Source organism: Balaenoptera musculus, chromosome 15, assembly GCF_009873245.2.
Source record: "Balaenoptera musculus isolate JJ_BM4_2016_0621 chromosome 15, mBalMus1.pri.v3, whole genome shotgun sequence".
Lineage (NCBI taxonomy): Eukaryota > Metazoa > Chordata > Mammalia > Artiodactyla > Balaenopteridae > Balaenoptera > Balaenoptera musculus.
In genome coordinates, this window is record NC_045799.1 from 22,888,933 (window position 1) to 22,914,313 (window position 25,381).

Genomic DNA, 25,381 nt, shown 5'->3' on the forward strand with positions numbered 1-25,381 from the left:
CCACCCAGCAACACTGTCCATTTAAAGTGAGGAAACCAAGACCCAGGATAAATAATTTGCCCGAGGTCATACCAGCAAGCCAGCTGGGATTGAACCCTGAGTCCATCTGACACGCCTATATTCCTCTCAAACCGAAAACCTGACCATGAGAAGCCTGACCGTGAGGTGATGTGGGAGAAGCCGAGATCTTGGAAAGGCATTCTGCATCTCAGCTCTGCCCTCTGTGTGCAGTTGCCACGTCCCACCCCTCGTGTAGTAATCTGCAGCCACCTGCCAGGGCTCCTCCAACAGACCAGACTGTATTTCGCCAGAAGGGGCTGTCTTCATACCCACCAAGGATAATTTCAGGAGGCAGCCGTCTCAGGTCAGTTTTGAATGGTCCAGGGTCTGCGGCTACCAGTACACCGAGGTTGCTGTGTCTGTGGCAGGTTCTTGTAAAACGACTCGACCCTTCCCATCCTGGTAGAGGACAGGAAACGAATGCATGTGGGCCGATGCAGGTGACCGTGCTGAGGTCCTTACAAAACAGGCAAAAGCAGAGTTCCGGAGCTGGAGGTGGTCTCATGGGCACAGTTGCTCTACGAACCCACCTTGCTCCGGCTGCCTCGGCTACACATCGGCACGGATGGTTGCCTGTTTCCCACCTTGGCTGTGTGCCTGGAGTTGGGCCCCAACTGGCTGGTCCTTACCACACTCATCCTCTTCTCATTTTCATTTCCTTTCTTCCTATTCAATATATTCAAAAAAAAAAAAAAAGTTGGGGTGCCTGCTTTGTGAGAGGCAAGGAAGTGGCCAGGTAGATGCTACCTACCCAAGATGATTGTGTGAAGCTTTTCCGTATAAATTGTCTCACCCAGTTCTCATGGCAACTCTGCAAAGTGGCAGTGTATTTTACAGACAAAGAACAGCTGAGGAAAGTTAAGTGATTTGGCCAAGGACACCTAGCTAGAAAAAGTTCCCAGTTCTTTCAAAATCGATGCATTTTCATATTTTATTGACTACAGGCTGAGCCCTTACACCTTCCTGAATGTTCCTCCTACTGAGCCAGTAAGGTAGACCCTATTCCAGTTTTGTGGATGAGAAAACAGGCCCAGAGGTAACCAATTTACAAATGGTCAAAAAACTCACAAAGCAGCAGATCTAGGCTTTAAAGTCTCTAATTCTCAGGTGCCTCCCTGAGTGGAACGGGAGAGGATATGGTGGGATCTTTTTCAGACCATAGATGGTCATTCCCTACTTCCTTCGTCGTTCATGGGCCTCTCCTTAAGGCCAGTCCAAAAGTCTGCCTGTCAGATGAAAAGATGGACATCGCGGTGGTGTGGAGGCAAGAGCAGGAGGGTGGGCCTGTGATCAGTTCCCTCCTAGCCACAGGCCACATCCTTGAGTGGCCGTCACGCACCCTAACATCCTGGTTAGAACCTCCACTCTGGCTCCCTCAGCTCTCCACGCCAGGTGCCGCAGGAGTTAAATCTCAAACCAGCCTTCCCCGGGAGGAAGGGAGAACCTGAGCCCAGGTGTGCTCGAGGCCCCAGAAAAGGCTGCATTGTCTGTGAAATAGCGGTTTCGGTTTCGTGTTAAAAGCATCTGTCTCCAGGATTGCTAAGCCCCTAATGGGGAGGCAGTGAATGGGTGGTTATTTAGATACTAATGAGCTGAGATTTTTACTAATTTAAATTTAAAAAAAAAATTTTTTTTTTTTTGGCCATGCCACACGGCTTGTGGGATCTCAGTTCCCCAACCAGGGATGGAACCCGGGCCCCCAGCAGTGGAAGCGTGGAGTCCTAACTACTAGACCACCAGGGAATTCCCTAAATTTAAATTTTAATGACTGATTTAAACATACCAATCAAAGGGGGTTCTATCAGAGATTCTTTTTCTTTTTTTTAACAAAGCAATCCCTCCAGGACATTCTTTTTTTTTATTAATTAATTAATTTTTATTTTTGGCTGTGTTGGGTCTTCGTTTCTGTGTGAGGGCTTTCTCTAGTTGTGGCAAGCGAGGGCCACTCTTCATCACGGTGCGCGGGCCTCTCACTGTCGCGGCCTCTCTTGTTGCGGAGCACAGGCTCCAGACGCGCAGGCTCAGTAGTTGTAGCTCACGGGCCCAGTTGCTCCGCAGCATGTGGGATCTTCCCAGACCAGGGCTCGAACCCGCGTCCCTTGCATTGGCAGGCAGATTCTCAACCACTGCGCCACCAGGGAAGCCCCTATCTTTACCCTAGCCGAGTGGTTCTTAAGTTTAGAGTGTGCATCAGAATCACCTGGAGGGCTTGTGAAAACAGGTTGCTGGCCCCCTACCATGGAGCTTCTGATTGGGTAGATCAAAGATGGGGCCTGAGAACTGGCATGTCTAACAAATTTCCAGATGATGCTGAGGCTGCTGGCCTAGGGACCACACTTGGAGAACCACTGTCCAGGTCCTGCTCCGCAAAGTGTGGTTCCCAAACCAGCAACACGGGTATCGCCTGGGAGTTGTTAGCAATGCAGAATCTTGAACCCCACCGAACCAGAATCTGCTGTTTAACCAGATCCCCAGGGGATTCCTATACACATTAAAGGTTGGGACACTCCAAGGCAGTGCTTCCCATACTTGCTAGTCAAAGGAATCTCTTGGAGTGTTTAAGATTCAAATTTTTGGGCTGCTCCTCTGGTGACTTGGATTCAGAAGATGTGGGGGGATCCCAGGAATCTGATACTAACAAGCCCCTCAGGTGATTATTATGACCAGGTAAGCATGGGAAACTCCTGCTCATTTAGCTTGGTTCTGTGTTCCTTGGACCAGGCCAAGCCACAAAGCCAGAGAGAAACCTCTCCCTCCAGGATCATGACGAGGCAGCTGCTTCTCCCCCATAAACAGGAACTTGGGGAAGGTGGCTCCTCGATGGTCTGTGATGCCGTCAGAGGAAACGGGTGGTTGTGAGAACCACAGAGCCTGCAGATGTGAGCTGGGAGCCCCAAGGACCCTGTGACAGAGCTCGAAGAGCCCTGGGCCTGCTTCCTGGCCTGGCTGTGCTTGGGAGGGCCAGCCAGTTGGAGGTCTCTAAGGAGCATGGGGCTCCTGTCCCATCCCAGGGGTACAGACTGCTGACCACAGGCAGATGCCAAGCTCCCCAAAGCAATATCGAGACTCATGGGCACAGTTGACCTAAAGACTCCCAGGCTGAGAGGGTCCTGGGTGACCTAGGACTAAGGACATTGGCAGACTTCCAGAAGGGGCCCCCCAAAGCCCTAACCTCTTCAGCTAAAGCATGCATCTTAGCCGAGCCCCTGCCTCAAGCCTCTGATGACAGGAAAACAGTAAGTATGCTTGTTTTTTGTTTTCCGATGGCCTTGGGACTGTGAGGAAGGATGGTCCCCTCAAGACTGGGAGTGGCCTTTACAGTTGGGACAGAGCGTCAGTGGATAAGAGGAGTCTAGATTATAACCTCTGAAGACACGTTCAGCTCTAGAGTCTACAATTCTTCTTAAAAGGGTGATCTTTCTCAGTGGAAAGGGAGGGAGGTCTCCCTTTAGCTCAATCCAAATTTATCACTTGCGCCGCCACTGAGAAATTATCTGCAGAAAATTATCGTCAGAAAAACACAACAGACGCGGATTGTAGATCCAGCTCTGCACTAACCAGCTACGAACAGTGAGCACGAGGTTGCTCTCCCTGGGCCCTGGGCCTTGTTTTGAATGGCATTCAAACCCTGCCGACCTCTCAAAGGGTCAAGTGCTGTGGTCAAAACACCAAATGTTCCATGTGCTGACCTCGGCTGCCTTTAACTCTGCTTCCGCCCAAGCCTGGGTCCCCTAGAAAGTGCCTACCTAACATGTAGTAAGTTGTTCAAATACTTAGACAATTAGGATTAGATTCTTAAAAGTTTGGGCCAGTACCATCTCCCCCTCCTAGGTCTGCCCACCCACAGTCTTCATTTTGCCCCCAGAAGGCCTCCTGACGTTGCCGAGACCAGGTGAAGGGAGCTGGCAGAGTGCTGGGGGCTCTGCCGGCCTGAGTGCAGGGTTCTCCTGCCTCTCGGGCCCAGCCCCCAGCACCACCTGCAGCGGGGAGAAGTCTCTGGGTTCAGTGTGGTTGGTGACTGTCTTGCTGAAGGAGGGGAAGGGAGACTAACCTTTACTGAGCACACACTCCGTGCCAGGCCCCTCAGCTTCTCACAACCCCATGGAGTCAGTATTATCCCAGATTCACCAGTGAGACTCAGAGAAGTTACACGCTTTGCCTGAGGTCACACAGCTCGAGCTTGGTTGGTCTGAATCACTCGTGCTCCCCAGGAATGATCTCTCCCAGGGATTTTCTGCACCCATGTCTGCATAGTTAAGCACAGCGCATGTGCCCCATACCCTAGGGGAAAGGACTATTGAAAACCTGGCCTGAAGGGGTGCCTTGGCATTGAGGGAAGCAGAGACCCCAGGAGGCAGCAGCGCCATCTCGGGCTGCCAAGGCTTCAGGATCCCAAAGTCGGAGCAGGAAGTGGCTGCCAGGAGCCATTCCCTAATGGTGGGCCTGTTTTCTGTTAAAGAGCTCTCCTGTCCCGTGAATACGGAACTCCCCCGGGAGGCAGGAGCAAACGTGCTGTCATCCGCGTGTGGATGGCACGAGACTACAGACAGCTGTTCCATTCTCCAGGGCCGGATCCTTGCTCCTCAGACAGGAAGGCCCGTGAGGCCATGGGGGTCACTCCGCCATCATGACGGACACCCATCCTCACCCAGGTGTGGGAAAAGGCTCAAAGGCAAGGACGGAGCCTGCTATGTCCCTAAACTGGTATAATTATGCGTTGTCTCTAACGAAGAGACTGAAAACCGTCTGAAAGAATGAAACCACCTCCCTACAACATTTTAATACGTATAGTGCTTAAAAAAATCGGCATTACCCTGGAAACCTGGGAATTTAAATTATTCTAAGGATAAGACACCTGTCCAAAGAGCTAATAATCACTTCGTCCATTTAGATAATGTGTATCAGGTGCCTTCTGTGGGTGAAAATGCTGAGGAAATGGGCAGAGAGGTCCTTGTTCTCAACAAGCTGTAGAATAATGGCTGATTAAACAAGCACCCCAGTACGTGAATAATTAAAACTGGGGAAGAGCACAACAGGCAGCCCCAAGAGGGAGAAAAGGGAAGGTCTCCAGGAATGGCCTCTGGGGAAGTGACACTCGGAGCGTGAAAAAGGAAAAGCAGGCCCTGACCTGGCTCTTCACATGCATTATCTCTCAGACCCGTATGGTGGGTATCGTTATCCCCATTTTTCAGATGGGGAAATGGAGGCAAAGAGAGGGAAGTGGTTCGACAACCAATCCTGTAAAGGCTTGCAAGTCATCACTGTGTCATACAGTCTCCCGGGCCTCTTACTTTGCCCTGTGACCCCAGTAACAGTGTGCTCAGTGTCACCTTAGCGTGTGAGACGTGCCAGCCAGCTCCCAAGCCCCTCAGATCCCCCTTGCCCACCTAGCCGTGGGTCCTGGTGTGCCTAGAGTGAACTCTGTCCTGTCATTGGCCCCTGCCACCCAGTGGCAGAATGTGATCCCAGGTCAGGCAATGATTCTGAGTAGCCATAGGAATGACCAGCTAGGGCTGGGGGATTCGGGGAAAGCTTCCTGGGGAAGGGTGGGATCCAGACAGGCCCGAAGTGGAAAAAGGGCCTTCCAGTAATGGGACGGGGCTTCACACACGCAAAGGCCCAGAGACAAAGAATGGAGCACGGCTACAGCGTAGAAGAGATGGGAGGCAAAGAAAACAGCGTCCGGTTTGCAGAAAGCCTTAACAGTCTGGTGGAGGGGCTGGAACCTGGTCCTGATGGGAGGGATCTCATTTGCCTGTGTCAGCAAGGAGGTCAGCAGGGCTGAGCTGGGGAGGGAGGGTGTCTGGGCACCAGGCTGGGAACCACAGCTCTGTCCCCATCACAGCATCTCTTTCAGATTTCTCTTGGTGATGCACTTCTGAGTGTTCTGCTGAGGAACGATGGGAAGTCAGCCCAGCAGGGGGAAAGCCCTTCCAAGCCCAAGCCTGAGCCCCTGTGTGCAAGGCCAGGGTCCTGAGCCCATGCAAGCAGGTAGGCCGAGGGCCCCGGGGCAGCCAGGCCCTTCCTGAGCAGCCACTCCAGCCTCAAGTATCAACGAGGACCTGCTGTATACCAGGCCCTCCCCATGAACCACACAGCCAGGGTCCCTGCTCTTAGGAAGCTTACATATTAGTGGTCAGAACATTAAACCAGACAAACTAGAAAATGTGAGAGTGACCAGAACTAACCTGGAGGGTGTGATGGTCCCCCAGGCATCTCCCATGGCTTCCCTCCTAAACCAGTTTATCCAGAGCCTGAGCTGCAACCCTAAGACCAGCCCACATCCATAGCTCTCCAAAGCTGCACCGTCCATTATGATAGCCGCTAGCCTTATGTAGCTATTTCAATTTAAACTGAAATTAATTAAAATAAAATAAAACTAAATATTCAGCTCCTCAGTAACACCAGCCATATTGTAAGTGCTCTCTAGCCATATGAAACTAGTGGCTACCTTACTGGGCAATACAATTACAGAACATTTCCATTATCACAGAAAGTCCTACTGGACAGAAATGCTTTTATCCTGAGAGGTGCTATGAAATACTTGACGCAAAATAGAGCTATGATGATTGGAAAAAATGAGTTCATGCAATGCGTGGGCTGAACCTGTAATTGTGGTTTTCTGAGGCAGTCCTGACTAAAAAATGCCAGTTTTTAGGACGATTAGACAATCAAAGTATCCTGCAGTATCTAGTACTTTGATGTCAGAGCTACAGCCCCAGTTTGTTTCTTGTTCCCTAAAACAGCCCACAAATCCTTTCTCAAATCACATTATGATTTGGGGTTTTGATAATGTATTTGTCAGGGTTCCCCAGAGAGACAGAACCAGTAGACTGTGTGTGTAAGAGAGAATTTATTTTAAGAAATTGGCTCACACAGCTGTGGGTGGCCAGTCTGAAGTCTGCAGGGCAGGCCAGAGGGCTGGAGACCCAGGGAAGAGCTGATGCTGCAGAATTCCAGAGTGGAGTCTGGAGGCAGGATTCTCCCTTCCTCAAGGACCTCAGTCTTTTTCTCTTAAAATCTTCAACTGACTGGATAAGGCCCACTCACATTGTGAAGGGTAATCTGCTTTATTCAAAGTCTACTGATTTCAATGTTAATCTCGTCTCAAAAATAGTGTCACAACAACATCTAGACTGGTGTTTGACCAAATATCTGGGTACTGTGGGCTAGCCACATTGACACATAAAATCAGCCATCAGAGATAACAAGATTACTCTAAACCAAGCAGCACTTTTAGGAGGAAGGACACAGACACACAGTTAAACAGAAGTAGAAGACTGCAGAGCCACACTGGCTATCTGTGTTTGGCAGGCTCTGCCCCAAACTGAAAAGTCCTCTGCAACGGCTGGGGCTTCCTTTCTGCTCCTCAGCCCCCATCCCCAATATCCACCTTTCTTTTTCTTAAATACTTTTATTTTTTATTAATTTTTTTTTCTTTTTGGGCACGCTGCACAGCACGCGGGATCTTAGTTCCCCGACCAGGGATCGAACCCGCACCCCCGCGTTGGAAGCGCGGAGTCTTAACTGCTGGACGGCCAAGGAAGCCCCAAAGTCCTCCTCCTCTCTTTAACAGCAGCCTCCCCTAGTCCCCATGGTCATCGATCGGCACCCTGGACCCTGTAGACTCCTGCTGGGGAGGCAGTTGCCTCCTTCTAGCCACGCACTGTGCACCGGGAGCCTGGGGCCCAGCAGGCCCTGCAGGAAGGGATCTGGAAACCACACAGGCCTCCACCTCATTTCCTCTGAATCTAGCCACAGGCAGCGGCCCCGAAGCTGCTCTGAGTCATGCCCAGGATGCTGAGGGGGTGACCCCCCGGCAGGTGCCCTGGGGCCCTCCTTGCCTGTGGAAACTGAGGGGCACTGTGTTCCCCTCTCCGTCAGGGTCTCCAGGGGACGAATGGGCTTCTCTCAGTACTTCTACCCCTGGTCCCAGCAGAAGCATGGATTTTGGGCAACTCCTTTGTCCATCAGCCTTGCATCCATCCAAAATCTACCAGGGCTCTACCCCGTGCCAGGCCTTGTGCCAGGACCGGGGGACACAGTAGTGGACAAGACAGACACAGTCCCTGTGTTCAGGGACAGTCAAGCCTCAGACACAGGTGCTAAACCAATAATCAATTACAACTGTGTTAGACTTTGGTGACAGTGTTTTAAGGGACTCTGACCAAGAGTGTGTGCTGAGGGGCTCATCAGGGAAGGGACGTTTCATCCAAGGAGTGAAGGATGAAGGTGACTCAGCCACCGGAGGGGACCCATCAGGGGGACAGCATGTGCTGCTCAGTGGCTCCTGGGGTGCAAGGCCAGGGCTTCCAGGAGGGGGAGGGGCACTTCTGGCCACCTGGCTCTGTTCTTGTCCAAGGACACCCTCCCCAGACTTACTTGCACCGTGTATTCGGGCATCAGGCAGGCATTTCCCTGCACCGGGGGATGGCCAGGCCCTAGGTTCTGAGGAGCTCCAGTCTGGGGTCACCACGGGGGTCTCCATGTGTGTCTGGGAGGACATGTAGGAACTGGTCCATTTCCGGAATTACAGTCTCATTCTGCCCATGTCCCGGAGGCCCTCAGCCCGCATGGCGTCCAGCTCTGTGTCTGCCCCACCCGTCCCCTGCGCCCTTGTCTGTCCTCTGCTCGCCCTCGCTCACTTCCTGGGGCCCCAGCTCTGTCTGGAGGGCCTCACAGCGGCCTCTCAGGCTCTGAGGAGCACCTGTGAGGCACATAAACCTTCCTTGCTGACCTCACTGCTTCTCGCAGCTTCACGCAGAGACCCCTGCTGAGATGGGATAGGAGGAAGGGAAGGGAGGGCGCCGGGGTGTGGGTGAAGGGAGCTCTGCAGCCCATGTGTTTTCAGGACAAGTAGGCCTGGACAGGCATCAGGAGGTCTAGATGGTCGGGGCGGGCTGGTCCCTGAGTGGGGGGCGAGGGGATGAGCGTCCTGTGCTAAGGGAGCTGCTTGCCGCCTGCTGTCCAACCTCAAAATTGGGCCTCAAGGCCACCACGTGCTCAGGACCAGTCCTGGTGTGATGGGGTGGGGCGCGGCGGCTCGGTGTCCCGTCTCTGTGACTCCCTCTCTGAACGCCAGCCTCCCGGGGAGTCTGGGCCTTTCAGAGACGTGCTGCTGCTGTCCAGCCCAGTCCCCCCACCCTGGGCCCGTGGGAGGACAGGGACGGGGTGATGTGGCATAGGAGTTGCGCCCCCCTCCCCGGCAGACTGCCCCGTGGAGCCTCGGTTGCCTTGCTGTGTGATGGGGCTGAATGGAGATGACACATAGGGTACCCGTCAGGCCCTGACACAGAGCAGGTGCTCAGGAAGAGATGGCAGGTGTGTGACCAGGACACTTGACTGAGACACACATTCCTGCTGGGTGTCTGCTCTGGGCCAGGCCTGTCCCAGTGGGCCCTGGGGCTGCACCTCTTCTGAGGGGGCAGCACAGACCTACACCTGTCGCTCTGGACAGAGGTCATGGGAGAGCCACTCTGCCCACGTGCACGGCACTCCAGAGTTACAGAGCCCGTCCAGGTCAGTGATTTCCTGGGCCCCTCCAGGAGCCCTCCCCCTCCCATGGCCACCTCCCAGCCCCTCAAAGCTAATCCATCTGGTGGCCACCTCATCGGTGCCTTTCAGAAGCTGAGCTCAGAGATCCAGACTGACACCTGCTTAGAGCTGTCGGCTTCAAGTTTGCTGAACAGTTTGCTGAGTTCCTTTATCAAAATCTCCTGTGATGATCTGTATAAAAATGGGATTGTAGCCAGGAGCCCCACTCCTCTTGCCACACCAATCCTTTCCCCAAGGGGCCCCCAAGAGATGTCTGGGCACCCCCAGGGCTCTGCAGAGCCCTATGGAAAAGCATCAGATTCCAGGTTGCCATCCCAGGATCCAAGCAGACATGCTGCCCTAGGGTGCCCGTGGGAGGATTGATGGTGGGAGCCCAGCCTCCACTGGAACTCACGTCTGGCCGGAGGGTGACCATCTCTGTCCCTCCATCCAGAGAGGAGCAAGGCCAAAGCTGTGGCCTTGGGCAGTTTCCCGGTAGGCGAGCAGGCAGAGCTGTCTCTGAGACTGGGGGAGCCACTGACCATCGTCTCTGAGTAAGTCCCTCTGAGGGCACTGGCTGGGGTGCTCTCTCCCCTCCCCCGATCCCTGAAGATGCATGAGTGGGAGGAGGGGCCCCTTCCAGGAGGAAAGAGCATGGACTTTTTGCTGAGCTCACACAGCACTCTAATGGTGGGATTTTAGGCAGCTTGACACACCTGTAGGGAAAAGCAGTGGGTGGGCAGGGCCTTGCAGGGGGGCCCTGAATCAGGCCATTCATTGCCTAGGAGGTACCCAGACTGGCTGGTACAAGGAAACCTGGGAAACTCAGGTGGGATGGGTGGCCTCAGGACCTAACCTGGAGGGTCCTTGTGAATCCCAAATGAGCGGTGCCCAGGGCCTTGGCCCTCCTGAGAGGGGTCCCCTCGCCCTTCTCTCTCCAGGGATGGAGACTGGTGGACAGTGCTGTCGGACATCTCAGGCAGAGAGTACATCTTCCCCAGCAACCAAGTGGCCAAAATCTCCCATGGGTGAGTTCACACCCCAGGCCCTGCCTCGGGGGAGCTTCCTGCTTTCTCCTCCCACAAGTGTAGTTCTTTACGCCCAGGCTTATGCTGAGCAAAGCTGGGGTCAGGGGAAAATCAGGCCCAGACCCTGCCCTCCAGAGGAGCTGAAGACTGACTCTCTCAGGTCAGCCTGTGAGACTTGGGAGCCCAGAGGAGAGGGCTCGGCAAGGCCTCATGGAGATGTGGCACCTGGGCTTTGGAGGGTGGCCGGGAATCTGGTGGTGGAGAATGCTGGAAGGGACTTGCAGGAGGTGCGGGCAGCCTGCATAAATGTCCCCAGAGAGCCTCCTCGGGCTGCCCTTCCAAGAGGCACTTCCTCAGGAGGGCTGGACTCGGGGACGCAGGGTCTCTCAAAAAGTGTGAGCCATCCCTTGCCCAGAGTAAGTGACAGACTGACTCCAGAGCAAATTCTATGTCGAGAGAGAAAGGCAGTGAATAACCTGGAGCCAGGGACATGTCACTGTGTCACTGTGTGTGCTGTGACAGCCACGCTTCAGTTCTGAGGAAAAGCACGGCTCCCACACTGGATGGCCTTCCTTTCTGAAGCTCGTGGTATGTCTGGCTCTGAGGAAAGCAACATAGGATCCTGAGACATGTGGACACCGCATAGAATCAGCTCGCGTCTCCCAGTGGCCTGGGCCTGCTGGGCAGGGTTTGTGCCTCCACAGCCTGGCGTGAAGTTTAAACAGAGGAAACACCGACTACCTCTAAGAGTCCCCTTTCCTTGCCTCTGCTTCATTTATAGCCTCGATTTTCATAAGTTGTATGAATGATGTATTTTATTTACTATAAAACTAGGCTCAGTTTGCTGCTGGCACCAAGAGAATCACAGCTTCTCTACTTTATTTACTTGGAATCAACTCAACCCTGACTCTAGCATTTCACAAAGTGACAGGGAGGCAACCATTTCCATCAAATTGGCTTCTGGAGGCTTTGCCTGGGACCCCCGGCCATAACTCTGGGGGCAGTAAGAAGCTGATGGACTGTTAGCCAGAAAATTCCTGCACGACTCCTTGAACTTTTCACTGCACTGTGAAAAGTCCTTCATGGACATACATAGGTGAGGGATTAAGTGAAGAGAGAAAAGGAAGGTGTGGGCTCAGAGTTATCAACAATCCCAGCATTGGAAGAGGCATGTATGGCGATTGATGGGCTACATGATTTTTTCCAAAATTTTAGAATGTCTTGAACATTCTAGTTCCAAACTTTCTACCCACAAATAAGCTCCAGTGGAAGTTAGATTTCAGTGATAATGAGTAAATGTTCACCTGCATACCTTTTGGCTACAAAGTTAAACTTTAAACTGTTGAAATAAAATATTTACTAAAATTAAAAAAAAAGAGAGAGGCAATTCTTGGAGAGGTGAAGGCTTAGAAAGGTGAGTGGATGGTGTAGGGGCGCTGGGGGAACTGGGCAGTGATAGGAGAGGGTTTGGGATCACCTCACCTGCCCCCAGACCCTGGCCACTTGGGAATGAGCTCTTCAGTTAGAAAAGGCTGGGGCTGACCCCATGAGATGGTCCTGGCTCCAGGGGCCTCAGAAGACAAGGACAAAGCTGGGGGCCCTGAGAGACCTGAGGCCAGCTCTTCATGGGACATTTGGAAGTCTGAGGCCCACAGAGGGAGGAGAGGTTCCAGTAGAGTCTTGGGCCACCCACCCCCCAGGCTGACCCCCGACCCTCTCTCTGCTCATCTCCCCACCCCCAGGTGGTTATATGAGGGCCTGAGCCGGGAGAAAGCTGAGGAACTTCTGCTGCTGCCTGGAAACCCCGGAGGGGCCTTCCTCATCCGGGAGAGCCAGACCAGGAGAGGTGGGTAAGCTCAGCCTGCCATGGGCTTTTCCCTTGCATGCCAAGAGCCAGGTGTGATGTGACTTGGGGGTAGAGGTAGGAGGCCACATGTGGAGGGCTGGAGACCTGGCCTTGGAGTCGGGCAGTCCGGCTGACTGACCACATGTTGCTGCCGTGAGAGCCTATCAACAATGGGGCAATAACCTGCATTTCTAAAAGTGGTGTGAATTGCCCATGGGAGGGCTCCAGCTCAGCCAACACTCTGGCAACCAGGACTTGTAACACAGTATAGTCACAGGATTTCCCTGCCTTGACCAGCAATGATTTCTCCCTCCCCAAGACACAACATGATCCTGATCTCTTGACAAGGTCTCTGTGCTTTGGGTCACCAGCCAGTCGGAGCCAGAAAACCCACTAGGAGTCACCTCATGATTTCCCTCTCTGTGCTGTGCAGATGGGGAAACAGAGGCCCACAGAGGGACAGGGACATGTCACACTGCACATTCATATGGGACTTCTCCCACCCCAGGTACAAACAAAACACGAAGTTGAGTCTGTCTCTGATGCCCCTGCTTCTCTCTGAGCTGCCCTGAGTCCCTTACAGCAGGGACAGAGAGGGACGTTGAAGGAGTGGCAGTGCCCTCGTTTATGTTAGGTGCTTTAAATGCCTTCAAACAACCCTGTGGGGATTGTACTTCCAATGTCCCCATTTTACAGATGAGGAAATGGAGATTTTGGGGAAGAGAAACGATTTGCCTGGGGAGACACAGCTAATAAGTGCCGAGCCGGGCTTCAAACCCCGCTGCGGTTCGTCGCACTTCAGACACCCAAGAGAGGCCCACCTGTGACAGTAATGGTAGCATTGCAAGCACAGGGGTGGACGAGGGAGAAGCTATTCAGGAGTGAGGACGGGCTGCCTGTGCTTCCCTTAACTGAACTCACTTTGATGCGTCGTCAGGGTCCTTTGCTCTCTACTCAGTCTCCCTCCTGGGGCCCCTTCCAGCGTGTCTTTGCCTCTCCTTCCCTTCCTTTGGGAGTCCCCTGGGTTGACCTCTCCCCAGCCCCTCCTACTATTTTCCAGGCAGCGCCAGCATCCCTCACATACACCCATAGGCAGGCCAGGGTGGGGGGCTGGCTCAAGTGCAACAGCTACAAACAGGAAGCCATAGCGGTGCTGTTGGGGGCAGGGGCACTGTATACCCGGGCCCCAGTGAGCGTGAGAAGCCACAGGAAGTGCTCCGTGCTCAGCTGCCCCTCCCACACCCCTTCTCTGGCCTGGTTCAACCCCAAGAGCATAGTGACCGAGACTTATTGCCTCTCTGAGCCCCTTTTCTAAGAAGGCACATATACAAGAGGAACTGGTGGAGAAATAAAGGAGAAAGCAGATAAGAATCCATAGGAGCTTTTTTTTTTTTCCTTCCAGTTTTATTGAGACATAATTGATATACAGCACTGCATACGTTTAGGGTGTAAAGAATCCATAGGATCTTTAAGGATCCACAAAATTGCTGGGATTAAGGTTAGATTTGACTCTGAGGTTCCCCATAGCAACACCAAAAAGGGATAGATCAGAATGCAGCTCTCATTATCGAAAAAGGAAGAATTTGCCAATTCTGCAGGAAAGGCAACAGTTTCCCAGTACTGATTTCTAATCTCTCATCCTGGGCTTCCTTTTGGAGAGTGTTTGTTAAGCTGCAGGTTACAACCCATTTGTGGGCCAAGAAATCAGTTTGGTTCAGTGGTTATAGACCAGTGGGTCTCAAACCTGGGTGGGCATCAGAACACCTGGAGCGTTTGTTAAAACAAAGAACTGGTCCAGCCAGTTCTGATTTGGGTCTGGGGCCTGAGAATTTGCCTTTCCAACAAGTTTGCAGGTGGTGCTTGCTGCTGCTAGTCTGGGGACCACACTTTAAGAACCACTGATCTAGACCTTGGCTGTGTGTTGGAATCATCTGGGGGAGATTTATAAATTACTGACGGCTGCACCCCACCCCCAGAGTTTCTGATTTAATTGGTCAGGGGTGTGGCCTGGGCCCTGGAAGCTACAAGAGCCCCCCAGGTGATTCTGATGTGCAGCCAAGGTTGAAACCCAATGGTTTAGTGGATCTGGACCGGTAAGCATTTAAAGTGAAACATAGCTGAAAACATTAGGATGCATCACTGGGGTTGGGGAAAATATTGCTTCACCAAACTTTTTGTTTTCGATAATTTTAAGTGTGTCCTGGGTCACTGTAAAATTTCATATGTGGTTTGTGGCCAAAAAAAGTTTGACACTAAAGCTGTACGGGCCCGAGTGACGCCACAGGATGGTGGTTCTCAGACTTGAGTGTACAGGAATTGTCAGGGGAATGTCTTGCCAATGCACCCTTAGGCCCCGCCGCAGACCTGCCAAATCAGACTGTTGGGTACAGAGGTCAGAAATCTGCTTCCTTCACAAGCTCTCCGGATGGTTCTCATGTTCTTTTAAGTTTGAAAACACAGTTCCAATCTAGGGAACCCGAAGTTAAGTAATGAGAGACAATGTTTTTCATGTTTACATAATGCATCTTGTCATATATAACGGTAATTAACTGTTGACCAAGTGAGTGAGTGATATCAGGATCAGCTTTTCTTTGGCCCAAGATCCAGATGTACCTCTGGCAAGGGAATTCTGTAGGGGCTTTGAGCCTGTGAGTGGACCAAGGAGGAAGGCCTGGGGCCACTGAGCTCCCAAGAACACTACTCAAGAGTCTGGAGGGGGAGGGGAAGACCCCCCATCTTCCCCAGAGTCCCTCCGGCATACCTGGTTGTGTTCTAGGCCTGGGGGGAGCCATGGCAGGGCCCAAGTCAGGCCGAAAACCTTGGTGTGTGAAGGGGCACAAAGAGTGTGTGGAGGTCCCAGGATTGCTCCAGAGGTCAGCGCCAGGGCCAGACCCCAAGAGCGTCACCCTCTTGCCTTCCTACTGTCCTACTATGTGTCTATACTGTGTTGAGCATTGCAAGAGAGACTGATGAGCAAGACACGCTTCCTGCCCCTGAGGGACTCACCTCTGTGATTCTGTCAGCCGAGAAACACTTAAAAGCATCTCCTCTGAGTCAGGCCTGCTAAGTTGTGATTCCTGCCCTCAGGCTTCAGACAGTCAAGGGTCCAAGGTGCAGCATCCTCGAGGCTATCAGCTTCTTAGAGGTCTCAGAAGTTCAGAGGGTCCTGCTAGATCTGCGTCCCCCAAACAGGTTTTAATGTGCTCCCTCACACCACTGTGGACCCCTCCCCTCCTCCCGGCATCATCATCAGAACACCTGGGAGAACATGGTTCCTGAGCCCACAGGTCACTGCAGGCCAGGGTGTGACACTGGCTAAGCCTGCTGGAGCTTTCTGGAATCCGGGACCTCATACTTTCCTTGCCTTTCTCCCAATGGGTCTCCCTCCAGGCCCTGCACCCAGCCATAGTTCCCACCATTCCTTCCCACAGCCTGCCTTCTGGCCCACTGCCCACCAGAACACTCCATGAATGGACACACCTTGTTCTTTCCACTGCTGCATCCTTGCACACGAGCCTCCCTCAGCCTGGAAAGCCCTCTCCTCCATTCCTCCACTTGGCCAACTCACACTGATCCTTCACGACCCATTGCAGTGTCATTTCCCCAGGTTATTTGTCACTCTTTGCTCTCAACTCCCACAGCATCCTGAAAAGACCTCTTCTGTAGCTGCAATAAACTTATTTCTTAAAACAAAGTCAGGGTATGTGGTCTAACAGCAGGGGAACTAAATACTTGAGATGAGGACCATAAAGGAAAATTCTGGCTGAGGGATGTGCTGAGGGACAGTACTTCTTTCCCCAGAGTATGAAGATCTGATTACCTGTGTCTGGGGCTAGCGCAGTGCCAGCTTGTAGCAAGTGTTCAACAGATGTTTACTGTATAAATGGATGAGTGAATGAGTGCATGTATGTACGTTGAGGGGAGGAGAGAGGATGAAGAGCTGGGGTAGGGTAGACTGACCCCCAACACCATCTGTGCTCACAGCGGTAGGAGTGCAGATGGTGGCAAGGACTCCTCAAGTCTGCTTGTAATCATGGCCGTGTCCAGTGTTTATCACAGAGACTCAGTAATTCATTCAACAAATAAATATTGCATGGTGACTCTGTGCCAGCCACTGTTCTAAGTGCTGGGGATTCAACAATATAAAAAGCACCAATAAAGAGGTTAAAAAGAAAGCAAAATCCCTGCCCACAATCTAGTTGGCAATGTCCATAGTGAACAAATAGTAATTAAGCAACTGATCATGGCAAGTGCCACAAAGAAACAATAAAGCAACAGTTAAGAGGAACAGAGTAAACAGGTGCATCCTCAGCAGGAGGCAGGTGTGCCTGGAGCAGATCCAAGGTCACCGGAAGTCAGGTCATGCAAGGCCTTTCCAGGGTGAGAGCTTCAGATTTACTTTAAATGTTGACAGGGAGGGTTCTAAGCAGGGGAGTGACATGATCTGATCCCTCTACGGTGCAAAGAGAGGATTTGGCAGGGGATGAGGCGGAAGTGGGAAGCCACATGGGAAGTTGTTGCAGGCTAAGAAGTGGTTAGATTCCAGATATGTTCTGAATGTAGCCAGTAGGGTTTTCTGTGGGGCTGGATGGGAGATGAGGGAGAATGGAAGCTGCCAGGGATGATGCCGGGGTTAGGAGCTTAGTACTGAATGAATTTTGCTGCTGTTTTCTGAGATGGGAAGATGCTGGGCAGATGAATTAGGACAATCCCTCGTGAGGCTCACCGTTGGTTATATGGTGGGGTGGGGTTGGGTAGTGTTGAGGGACAGACGATGGGAGAATAGGACCTTTGGTGCTAGCACTTGTGTCTGGGCAAGCCTAGAGCTGGGGTTTCTCCCAGGCAGAGAAGGTGTTCTGGAGAGGAGTTGTCTGAGTAGGAACTGAGTTGTAAAAGGAAGGCTGACGGTTACGCAGGTGCAAGAGTGTTCCATATAAAAGGAACAGCGTGAACAAAGAACCAGAGAACTGATAAGGAGCACTGGATGCTTGCTATGTGCCAGACGCTGCTAAATGCTTTACCTACTTTACCACCTGAATCTTTGTGGCAATCCATTAAGGCGGGGACAATTATTATCCCCCTTTAGAGAGGAAGAAACAGATCTGAGAGGTCAAATAATGTGTCTTAGAGACACAGGTAGGGTTATAGGATGTAGGGGTGCTATAGTGTGTGACTCTGGGTGGGATATGAAACCAGGGAGTCTGAGTTTAAAAGACGCCCTGGAACTGGGAGGCAGCTGTAGATATCTGGGACCGGCTGCAGCAGCAGTGAGAAGGAACAGCAGGATAGCAGGCACACAGGGCAGTCAGAGGTGGCCTTGGTAGGTGACCTGTCCCCACATGGGCTTGACAGAGCTTATTATCTCTGAGTCTACCAGTCAGATCCTCAGTGTAGCTGTGAGGATCCCTCCTGGTTCTAGTAACTGTGGTGACAGTGGCCAGGGTGGGGTGGCTGGAGAACCAGGCCCCATAGAGGGACTTGGTCACTTAGTTCAGCTGGTTGGTTGGCTTCCAGGGCCTAGTTTCAGATATGTATCCCTTTCCCAACCACAGAGCTTTTTCAGGGTCACAGCACAGCTCCAGAAGAGATTCTTCTTAAAGGTACGGAGTCAAGGGGTCTCCAGAGTCAGGTAGAAAACAACGAAAAGGAAGCAAGGACCTTAACTCCATACTTCTCAAAGTATATTGACTTTGTATCCTGTAGCCTTGCTAAATTCACTTATTAGTTCTCGTCTCTTTTTTGTAGGTTCCTTAGGATTTTCTACATCTATGATCACACATTATCTATAAATAGTTTTACTACTTATTTTCCAATTCATATACCTTTTTTTTTTTTTCCTTGCCTTACTGCACTGGACCTCTAGTATAACAAGTAAAGTGGTAAGAACATTCTTGCTTTATTCTTATCTTAGAAGGAAAAATTCAGTCTTTCCCATTAAGTATGATGTTACTTATAGATTTTTCACAGATGCTCTATGTCAGGTTAAGAGGAAGTACCCTTCTGTGGTAGGCAGACTAGCCCCCCAGCGATGTCCAGGTCCTAATCCCTGAAACATGTGAATATGAATTACCTTACATTGCAAAAGAGAGTTCGTAGACATGATTAAGGATTTTGAGATAGGGAGTTTATCGTGGATTATCCAGATGAGCCCAATGAAATCACAAGGGTCTTTACAAGATGGAGGCAAGAGGGTAAGAGTTTGAGAGATTGGAAGATGTTATGCTTCTGGCTTTGAAGATGGAGTAAGGGGCCATGAGCTAAGGAATGCAGGGGGCTTCTAGAAACTGAAAAGGCAAAGAAATAGACATTCTTCTAGAGCCTGCAGAAGAAGTACAGGCCTGCTGATACCTTGATTTTAGTTTAGTGAAACCCGTTTTAGATTTATGACCCCCAGAATTGTAAGATAACACATTTTTTTGTTGTTTTAAACCATTAAATATATGGTAATTTGTTATAGCAGCAATAGGAAATCATTACACCTTCTATTTGTAGTTTTCTTTTTGTTTTTTAAAAATCATGATGGGTGTTGAATGTTATCAAATTATTTTTCTACATTTCTCCAGGTGATCATGCTTTTTCTCCTTTATTCTACTAATTTAGTGAGTTAACACTGACGTTCAATTTTTAAATCAACTTGTATTCTTGGGATAAAGCCAATTTAGTCATAATGTATTATCCTTTTTATACATTGCTGGATTCAATTTGCTAACAGCGTGTTAAGGATTTTTGTGTCTACATATATGAGGTATATTGGTCTATCGTTTTCTCATAATGTTTTTGTCTGTTTTTTTTAGCAAGTTAATTGCTGGCCTCATAAAATGGGTGGGGAAATGTTATCTTCTCTATTTTCTTAAAGAGTTTGTATAAAATTGATACTATTTCTTCTTTAAATGTTTGATAGAACTCACTAGTGAAGCCATCTGGACCCAGAGTCGTCTTTTCAGGAAGTTTTAAAATTATGAATTCTATTTCTGCAGTAGATATGGGTCTATTCAAATTTTCTATTTCTTGTGTCAGTTTTGGTAATTTGTGTCTTTTAAGGAATTTGTCCATTTCATCTAAGTTGTAGAATTTATTGGCATAAAGTTGTTCACAGTATGCCCTTATCCTTTTAATGTGTGTAGGATCTATAGCGATGTCCCCTCTTCATTCCTGATGTTGGTAATTTCTGTGTGTGTTGTGTTTTTTTTTTTTTCTTTCATCAGTCTAGTTTGAGCTTTATCAATTTTATCAACCTTTTCAAAGAATCAGCATTTGATTTTTCTCCATTGTCTTCTATTTATTTCCTTCCACTTAAATTTATTTTTTCTAGCTTTTTAAAGTAGAAAATTTATTTTATGCCTTCTTTTCTTCAAGTGTAAGATTTAAAGCTAAAAATATACCTTTAAGTCCTGATTTAGCTGAGCTCACAAATTTTTATTATTTAGTTAAAAATATTTTCTAATTTTGCTTATGATTTCTTCTTTGATCCCTGGGTTATTTCCAAGCATCTGGGGATTTTCCATATGTCTTTTTGTTATTAATTTGTAATTCTGTGTAGTCAGAAAACATACCTTTAATTATTTCAATCCTTTTAAATTTCTGTTTTTACGGCCCAGTCTATAGTCTGCCTTGAATATTCCATGTGCTCTTGTTGAGCCCAAGGTTTGTTAATTAAGTCAAATGGGCTGACTGCATTGTTCAACTCTTCTATATCCCTGTTGATTTTCTATCCTATCAAGTACTAAGAGAGGAGTGTTGAAATCTCCAATTATAATTATGGACATCTATTTTTTTCTGTTAATACTGTTGGCTTTGCTTCTATATTTTGAATCTCTGTAACTGGGTGCATACAAATTCAGGATATCCTCTTATCTCTGGCAATACCCTTGGTCTTGAGTTCTACTTTTCTGATATTAATATAATCACTCCAGCTTTCCTATGATTAATGTGTGCATGATACATATTTTTTACTTTTAGCCTGTGTTTTAATATTCAAAGTGTGTTTATCATGTAGTTGGGTCTTGCTTTTTAAAATACAGTTTGAAAATCTCTGCCCTTTAATGGAGTATTTAGACCACTTCCTCAAAGTAAAAGCTTCCTAAAACTGAGCACTGCCTGTGGTTTGGGAAAGTCACTCCTGCATTTTGTTGGCATTCCACAGGGAAAGGTTAAGTGACAGGGTCACTGGCTCTTCCTCCAGGTTCGCTGTGCCAGTTTTCTCATCTGTAAAGTGGGGATAACTGTACCTACCTCACAGGGTGGTTATAAGAATTAGACGAGATAATCCATATAAAAAGTGCATAGTAAGCACTCAATAAATGAAAGCTACAGATAGCTTTAAATAATTAGATAGTAATAATAGGTTATTACTATTATTCCACTAAGCACCCTCTTCCCAATTGGCTTTGATGAAGTGTTAAGAAATGAATCCCACTTTACAGTTATAAAGAGCACTTGTATGCATCCTCATCTGCTGAAAACTACTGCTGGAGGCCTGATTTTATATAGTTATATAGTTATGATTTTATATAGTCTTTTCTCTCTATTCATTTTTCAACCATGTGCTTTTCCTCTTCTAGCCAGTTATCCTTTTTTTAAATTAAAATTTTCGTTGAAACCTATCAAACTGTATACTTTAAATATATGCATTTTATTTTATATAAATTATACCTCAATAAAGTTGATTTTAAAAACTAAAACAGGGAGTTCCCTGGTGGCCTAGTGGTTAGGATTCTGGGCTTTCACTGCCGAGGCCCGGGTTCAATCCCTGGTCTGGGAACTGAGATCCCGCAAGCCACGCAGCACGGCCAAAAAAAAAAAAAAAAACTAAAACAAAACTGCAAAAATTCTGTCACTTGCATCAGTGAATATAATATTCATGTATAGGTTTAAGACTAATAACAGGGACTTCCCTGGTGGTCCAAGTGGTTAAGACTCTGTGCTTTCACTGCAGGGAGTGTGGGTTTGATCCCTGGTTGGGGAACTAAGATCCCAAACGCTGTGTGGCGTAGCCAAAAAAAAAAAAGACTAATAATAAAACCAACATCCATATGCCCACTTCCCAGCTTAAGAAATTGTGCAACAGTCCCTTTGAAGACCTTTGCCTGCTTCACTGTGTTAATCAGTTATTTTTTTTTTTTTACATTTTTTTAAAAATTTACTTTTGGCTGTGTTGGGTCTTTGTTTCTGTGCGAGGGCTTTTCTCTAGTTGCGGCAAGTGGGGGCCACTCTTCATCACGGTGCGCGGGCCTCTCACTATCGCGGCCTCTCTTGTTGCGGAGCACAGGCTCCAGACGCGCAGGCTCAGTAGTTGTGGCTCACGGGCCTAGTTGCTCTGCGGCATGTGGGATCTTCCCAGACCAGGGCTCGAACCCGTGTCCCCTGCATTGGCAGGCAGATTCTCAACCACTGCGCCACCAGGGAAGCCCAATCAGTTACTTTTCTTCATAGTTTTTTCTTTTCCTGGTTGTGCTGGGTCTTAGTTGAGGCAGGTGGGTTCCTTAGTTGCGGCAGGTGGGCTCCTTAGTTGCAGCTCACCAGCTCCTTTTAGTTGCGGCACACGTGCTCCTTAGCTGTGGCATGCAAACTCTTAGTTGTGGCATGTATGTGGGATCTAGTCCCCTGACCGGGGACTGAACCTGCTTCCCCTGCATTGGGAGGCGGATTCTTAACCATTGTGCCACCAGGGAAGTCCCTTCTTCATAGATATGCCATACGTGCATCCCTATGCAGTAGTCTTGGCTGCCTCTGAACTTTATTTAAATAGAATCATACTGAACGTACGCTTCTGTGACTTGCTGTTTCTGCTCATTATTTTAAACATTTATCTATGCTTATGTGTGTAGTGGTTATTAACTTTTATGCTGAATAGTGTTACATTCTAGAATCTACCATTCTCTTGAGTCCATATGGGCCATTTGCAGTTTTGGGCTTTTCGGAACAATGCTGCTATGAATATTTTTGTTCATGTATTTGCAAGGCATCATGCTGGGATGGAACGGCTGGGTTGTGAGCTATGAGCGTGTTCAACTCGACTAGTTAATGCCAACTGTTTCCAAAGTGGCTTATACTAATTTATCTTTCCACCAGCAGGGTAAGAATTCCTCTTTCTCCACATCCTTGCTGACATCTACTGACACATCTTCACCTCCTAACAACACTTCTGCCCACTTGAGTCTTTATAATAACAGCCAACACTTAATGCTCACTTAAACTGTGGCAGGCCCTGTTCTGAGCGCTGTGTGCGTGACCTTGTTTCACCCTCACGAGAGCCCTAGCTATGATAAGTGTGTTGTCATTTATGAGCCAGAGAGCAAGTCTTTGTTCCTCCCTTCCCCCGTCCCTCGTCTGGACCCAGTGCCCACTCTCTATGGCCATTTCATGTCTTCCTTCTCCCATCCTGGGCTGGGCTGGGCTGGGCTGGGCTGGGTCCCAGCAGGGCCTTAGTCCCACCCCGGATCCTTTCCTCCTCAGGCTGTTACTCCCTGTCGGTCCGCCTCAGCCGCCCTGCATCCTGGGACCGGATCAGACACTACAGGATCCAATGCCTTGACAATGGCTGGCTGTACATCTCACCACGCCTCACCTTCCCCTCACTCCAGGCCCTGGTGGACCATTACTCTGGTACGGCCATCCCCTACCTCCATGAGAGCAGACTGGGATGTGGGTCTGTGGGGAAGTTAGTCATACCCTCGGACACTTTGCCTGCTGGAGAATATCTAGGCAAAAGTGGGACCTCCCCTCTCTCCATGCCAGTCCCTATGCCAAGAAACACAGCCCGGGAGCCCGAAGTTCATCTCGTGCCAACAGAGCCACAGAGGTGTCCCGTGTTAGTGCAGGCCAGTGCCTCACCCACCACTGTGGTTCTGAGTCAAAGTCCCCAATGGCTGGCACAGTTCTCTCCACAGGAACTAGGCCCAGAGCTGTTGCTATTGTGGAATTCAGTTGATTCTTAGCATTTTCTGGTGCCTGTTCTGTAACAGGCACTGCAGCCACTACAGCAGAGTGTCAGAGAAGCAGAGAGGAAAGACTACTGCTGGCAAAACTGATCGGGGGATTTCAGGACAGTCATTCCACGCAGCAGATACTGACAGAACAAGTAGAGACTGATCACCCCTTAGCTCTCTTCTTTCCAAAGCACTTTTCTAACCAGAAACTGGGGCTCAAAGAGGTCCATCAACTTACCCGAAATCACACGGTAAATTAAGTCTCCCGAAACCTAGCCCAGAATGACCTTTGACTGCACGTCAGCTTCCCGATTAGCAGCTTGGGGCTCATGCTCCCACCCGCCAAGTGTGGAAAGCTGTCAGGGTGAGGGTGGAGTTGTTGGGGAGGAAGGCAGGGCTGGAGTCAGCCATGTCAAGGGTCTAGGTCTCTTCCTCAGAGCTGGCGGATGACATCTGCTGCCTACTCAAGGAGCCCTGTGCCCTGCGGAGGGCCGGCCCACTCCCTGGCAAGTCCATACCTCTACCTGTGACTGTGCAGAGGACACCACTCAATTGGAAAGAGCTGGACAGGTGAGAAGCCCCTGGAACGTGAAGGCAGAACAAAGGAGAGTTAGAAGGACCCACCCCTGGGAACCCAGAATGGGCTTGTCGCCTTCAGGGACACCTGGGAGCCAATAAGCGTTGACTGAACTCAGGCCAGCCCAGGCTCAGCAGGTCTGCTGGGGGGACTAGCAGGGAGGCCAAAGTGGGCATGGATATGGGGCATGCCTGGGCACCTAGGTGGCCAGGATGGAAGGTCAGACAAGATGGGATACAACAGAGAGCACCAGTCCTGAGTGAAGTCAAGGGGAGTTTGATCTGACAGGGAACAGGAACCACTGTGAGTTTTTCAGCAGGTCGGAGAAAGGGAACCGTGTGGTAGGTGCAGGGAGGAGGGTGAGGCCCCCTGCTGCAACTCTTTCCCCCTCTCCACAGCTCGCTCCTGTTCTCCGAAGCATCTGCCACAGGGGAGGAGTCCCCCCTCAGTGAGGGGCTCCGGGAGGCCCTTAGCTCCTACATCAGGCTGACTGATGACATCTCCTTGGACGATGCCAAGGCCCAAAGGGGAACCAAGGCTGCAGCACCTAGAACCCCAACTCAGCTCAGTCTGACTGAGCACCCCAGAGGCAAAAGCTGTGCAGAGTGAGGGGAGGGCTGGGACACAGAGGCACAGCCAGAGTCCCACCTCTATCCTCTGTTCCTTCCTCTCTCAGCCCTAAGAGGTCACCTAACCTCCTCCCAGTGCCATGACCCGACCTACAGCCTCTAGTTCAAGTAAAGACCAGTTAAGAACAGGGCCAGGACTCCAGAGAGACTAGATATCCTCGGCGTGACCCAGCCAGTTCCCGAGTTTGGGAGTCCCAGTACCACCTTCCTCCCTCTGCCTGTCGAGTCTCATTCTACATCCCCACAACCACTCCCACAAGGCAGAGAACGCCCACTAGCATCAAGGAGAAAAAAATAATCATTTAACGAAAACTGACCAGTCTCACTCAGAATGGCAGCACACCTCAGAAGGTAGAACTACGGCCTAGAAGAGACAGGAAGGCAGAGGGGATGGGTGGCTTAAACAGCAGCAGAACCTTGGCTGTCCAGCTTCCACCTGACCACCATGGCGAAGAGCAGGACCTCTGACAGTCCAGGTCCTCCACGTCCCCATGAAGCCCCTTCTCTGGACAGTCCTAGCTCTCAGATCTTTCATTTTGTGGCTCATCAGTTGAACCTGGCTAAGCTTTCTCGGCTACAACAGCCTTGCCGTCTTGTAGCCAAATGCAAAAGACACCATCGGAGCCTAGCACGCTGCAGTGAGCTCAGTCCTGTCCCTCAGTGCCGAGCGGGAGCGTCAGGGCATCGGAAGGTGGTAAGCCCTCCATCCACAAAGTCAAGGCCACAGCCTACACCAACTCCAGCCCTTGATTTCCCTGCTGCACATTAAGGGAAAGAAG

The 25,381-nt window shown here is 50.1% G+C and overlaps 1 protein-coding gene across 4 annotated transcripts; it reads left to right on the forward strand.

The window, feature by feature from the left end:
* Nucleotides 1-80: 80 nt before the first annotated feature.
* On the forward strand, nt 81-24,897 carry SLA2 (Src like adaptor 2). Of its 4 annotated transcripts, none has more exons than XM_036825018.1 (9): nt 81-364; nt 2,782-3,296; nt 5,918-6,051; nt 10,049-10,148; nt 10,536-10,622; nt 12,365-12,468; nt 22,924-23,073; nt 23,834-23,966; nt 24,372-24,897. In XM_036825018.1, exons 3-9 carry the CDS (start codon nt 5,961-5,963, stop codon nt 24,580-24,582), a joined length of 876 nt encoding a protein of 291 aa, XP_036680913.1. In that variant the 5' UTR covers nt 81-364; nt 2,782-3,296; nt 5,918-5,960; the 3' UTR covers nt 24,583-24,897. The 4 variants fall into 4 exon arrangements, with proteins under 4 accessions (XP_036680913.1, XP_036680915.1, XP_036680914.1 ...); XM_036825020.1 differs by having other exon boundaries at nt 2,857-3,296; XM_036825019.1 differs by having other exon boundaries at nt 3,072-3,296.
* The last annotated feature ends 484 nt before the right edge of the window (nt 24,898-25,381 follow it).

Coding starts and splice junctions, on each gene's coding strand:
- SLA2 (XM_036825018.1), top strand. CDS start 5,961: ATGGGAAGTCAGCCCAGCAGGGGGAAAGCCCTTCCAAGCCCAAGCCTG. Junction 10,149..10,535: donor CCACTGACCATCGTCTCTGA/GTAAGTCCCTCT, acceptor TTCTCTCTCCAG/GGATGGAGACTGGTGGACAG. Junction 10,623..12,364: donor GTGGCCAAAATCTCCCATGG/GTGAGTTCACAC, acceptor CCCCACCCCCAG/GTGGTTATATGAGGGCCTGA.